The sequence below is a fragment of the Misgurnus anguillicaudatus genome, chromosome 8, assembly GCF_027580225.2.
Source record: "Misgurnus anguillicaudatus chromosome 8, ASM2758022v2, whole genome shotgun sequence".
NCBI lineage: Eukaryota > Metazoa > Chordata > Actinopteri > Cypriniformes > Cobitidae > Misgurnus > Misgurnus anguillicaudatus.
The window spans coordinates 22,739,042-22,743,355 of NC_073344.2; the positions used below are offsets into that span (position 1 = coordinate 22,739,042).

The following is a 4,314-nucleotide window of genomic DNA, read 5'->3' on the forward strand; positions in this document are numbered from 1 at the left end:
GGTAAGTCCATCTACAAAACACCTGAAACAAAATGTGAATGAGAATATGAATAAGAAAATTGGTGGAGAAATATAAAAACTATATTTTAAGAAACATTTTTCTTGTCAAGAATAAGATTCACTTTATTTTGCCATTTAAATAATATATATTGCAAAACTTTGTTTCCCTAAGACTGAATGGGTCTTCCTCATATTAACCAGTGCCTTATGTTGTTTTTTCCAGATCGACGCCGGCAAACACCTGGAAAATGAACTTAACGTCTAATTATGTGGATGGTTATGAGGAAGCTTTAGTTAAAAACATTGTTATAGTTTTTCTTGGACTTATCATTAATTCTATTAACGCAATGTTTGTGGTCACTTTCTTTGCCAATCCAATATTTTCAAGAGACTCCAGATATATTTTATACATTAACCTAGTAATGAATGACATGATTATGATCTTTGTGTCAGTAGCGCTCTTTGTGATGAGCTACACTTTACATCTTGTTAATTTCCCATTTTGTTGCACATTGTTGACTCTTGTTTCAACTACCTTTATGATAACTCCATTGAATCTGGCTGGCATGGCCATTGAGCGTTTTATTGCTATCTGTAAACCACTGCATCACCATCGGATTTGCACACCACAAAGGACCTACATCTTTATTGGTTTTTTATGGTGTGTAGGAGCCATACCTTCACTGACAGATATCATCATTTTATTTTTAACCCAACCTGCATCTTTCTTCAGGTATCCTGTATATTGCTACCCAATAGTTGTGTTTCCTACCAAAATCCACAAGGATCATTTGACTTATTCACAAGTCATTTATATGTCATTAGTGTGGTTAATTTTGATTTATACATACTGCAGAGTTTTGTTCACAGCAAAAAAGGCAACTTCACGAGGATCGGCAAATAAGGCTCGAGACACAATACTGTTGCACGGTGTGCAATTACTTCTTTGTATGCTGTCTTATCTTTCACCAGTTTTGGATTATGTTATCATATCTAATTTTCCTGCACATACAACTACTTTACTTTTCTTAGTTTATCTGCTCACAAATATTATTCCAAGATTACTGAGTCCTTTGATTTATGGTGCTCGTGATCAGAAGTTTGCGAAGAAAATAAGGGAACGCTTTACATGTAAAGTCTTTATTTTAAAGATTGTGCCATCATGAACAATTTTATTTAGTCAACTAAAGTGAAATTATCTTAATTATCTTCATTTTTGACATACATTTTTAAATACTGTGCCAACATAAATAACATTTTATTATTATTTATTTATTTACCAGAATTCTTTTCAATAATTGTTTGTAATTTAAGTGCTTTTAATAATGACAATGATACTTGATGTATCATGTATCGGTGTGTATGATAGGCTATTAAAATCAAATTTAACAGTAATGAATTGCTGATCAATGTTTATACTTGTAAAAGTGTATTGTAATATTATGGGATGTTTCGTGATACCAGTGTTCTGTCTCAATCCTTTATCATATCCCCCTTGCATGTTACTCACATACAGTATGTAATTGCAGAGAGAAAGAGCAACTCTTTATTTTGATTGAATGTGTGTTTTTCTGTGTTTTGTATTGTTAATGCCTAGCAGCATTTTAGAGAGGGAGTGTGTGTGTTTCTCTGTGTATGACTACCATTTCACATACTGTCAAATGTCAATATTGTTACTCTACCGTGGTAATACAGAATTAACTACAGTAAATCATGATTTTACGCTATATAAGACCCTTTGTACAAACTTTGGACACCAAATGTACTTTCAATCTACAGTATACTGTTAAAAAATGTACTCCAGCTGTGACTGGGGCAGTACCCTTTAAAAAGGCCCTAAAATGTACCATTAGATACAGATATGAATATATTTGGTACCATTATGTGCCTTTAATATACTAGTATGTATAACTTTCAGGTGCTAGTAAGCTCCCTTTGGTACATCAAAGGTACTAATATCAACTCTGTAACACTTTACAATAAGGTTGTATTAGTAAACATTAGTAAATGCTTTAACTATCATGAACAAACAATGAACAATATATTTAGTGGCTTGACCTTTTTTATCTTTTTAATTATGTAAATTCCTGATGTTAATTTTCCCGCACCTCATCTTTAATCTTTACTTTTATTTCCCAGTTTGTTTTGTTGTTGTGGCTGGCGACAGGATCTTACAAACATATAAACATTTTTATTGATGAATAAAAGGAATTTTCACATGCAAATTACTTATTGTCAAGGTTGAATTAACCAAACTTTGAGCAAAAATACAAAATCATGTATTTGCTTCATGCCCACATATTAAAACTCTATACATGCAAATGCTTAAATTCAGTCATATTTATTTAGGAAATTTTTAAGATCAATAAAAATAATAGGCTTTAAAACATGCACAAATATAAGCATAGATGAACGTTTTGCTCTTTTGTAAATGTTAAACTTGGCCAAATGTAAGCAAGAAAGTATGCAGCCATAGTGTTCTGTATTTAAGTTAAGAGGTTTTGTATACATAATGTATAACAAAAAATTTCCATCATGACACACTGACAAATGACAAATGGTCACTTGCTCTCACTGGGGGTGTACCATTTCAAAAAGTACACCTTTGCCCCTTAAAATGTTAATATTGGTAACTCAAAGGTATACTGATGCCAAATGTACACATACTGTATCTGTACCTAAATGTACATTTTTAAAGGGGTGCCCTATAGTGACAGCTAGTTTTTTTACTCTATCTCATTGCATTCATTTATGCATTTGGCAGACGCTTTTCTCCAAAGCGACCTACATTGTATTACAAGGTAGACATCTTTTATTAATTATGTAAGCAGCTAAGTCTACACTTAAAGCAGATGAGGGTTGGATGGTGTATGTTTGTACGTGCACACTTGGCTTTCATTAACTTTCATTAACACAGTCACTGTAGGGGCTAAATATTTACTTACAGCCCCGTGGGGATTGCTAGACTGGGCACTTTGTGGACGCGCATTTGTTGTCCATTCAAACGAAGAGAAATTCAGAGTTTATTCACGATTAATACTTTATTCTCATCATTGTTGCAATAATCCATAAAGGTACACATACATCCGTTAATGATGTCCAAACATACACTAGGTGACGAGGTTTCCCAGTATAACACACTTTGGGTAAAACATCAAAGCGGTCAAAAAGCTATGTGTGCTCCCCCTCCGTCAAGCAACACCTGGTAACCACATGAGCGTTCCTACCTATATTTCGTGAACCCAGTTAGGTTAGAGCGACACCTATTGTCCCAATTAAAAACAAACAATAAAACATAAGACCAGATGGCTCCTACATCCTGGCCCCTAATTGTGATGACTAACAGACAAACAATTCCGTTACATAACAAGGAAGGAGCCATACAGGGGAGATCACAATATACAATATTTACCTCACACATAAGCACACCACAGGCTTTAAACAAGTGCTCAAACAATGAAGCTTTAAGGGCCGATCTATGATTCTTGCAGCACACAGAGTTTTGTTACAGGTCTTTCAATAGTGTTTGTCTTTGTCTGCAGACGTACTGATCGCACAAGCCCCTTTTTATCACAAAAAGCCTCCAAGACTCTTCCAAGTGGCCAAGAACCACGTGGGGCAGCAGGGTCCATGATGATCACAATATCTCCAGCTTTAAGATTATTCCTCCTTTGATTCCATTTCTGTCGTTCCTGTAATAAAGGTAAATATTCACGTATCCATCTCTTCCAGAAGAGATCAGAGATATACTGGACCTGTTTCCATCTGCGTCTGCTGTACAGATCGTGTTGCTGAAACAGTCCAGGTGGTAAAGATGGATTTCCTTTCATGAGCAAAATATGGTTCGGAGTCAGGGGTTCGAGATCGTTTGGATCGTCAGACAGTTTGGTGATGGGTCGATCATTTAAGATGGCTTCAGCCTCACACATGACTGTATGGAGTCCATCATCGTCCAGCCTTTGCTGTCGAAGCACTGCGTTAAGGATTCTCCTCACCATGCGGATCACACGCTCCCAAACACCACCAAAATGTGACCCTGCTGGAGGATTAAAGCTCCACTTAATTCCCCTCTGCCGTAGCATTCCTTCGATACGTGCCTGATTTAAACCTGCCAGTGATTCTCTTAGTTCTCTCTCTGTTCCTATAAAGTTGGTCCCATTATCCGATTGAATATGAGAAACTTGACCCCTCCTGCATATAAATCGCCGTAGCACATACATGCATCTGTATCCAAGGAGTTAGCTACTTCTAAATGGACCGCTCTGCTGGACAAACAGGTAAAAATCACACCGTAGCGTTTGACTGTACCCCGTC

General features: G+C 36.1%; 1 protein-coding gene across 1 annotated transcript; it reads left to right on the top strand.

Annotated features, from left to right (window-relative positions):
• The first annotated feature begins 227 nt into the window (after positions 1-227).
• LOC141365966 (odorant receptor 131-2-like) lies at positions 228-2,148 on the top strand. Its single transcript, XM_073870972.1, has one exon. The coding sequence runs from the start codon at positions 249-251 to the stop codon at positions 1,164-1,166; it is 918 nt and encodes a 305-aa protein (XP_073727073.1). The 5' UTR covers positions 228-248; the 3' UTR covers positions 1,167-2,148.
• Positions 2,149-4,314: the final 2,166 nt, after the last annotated feature.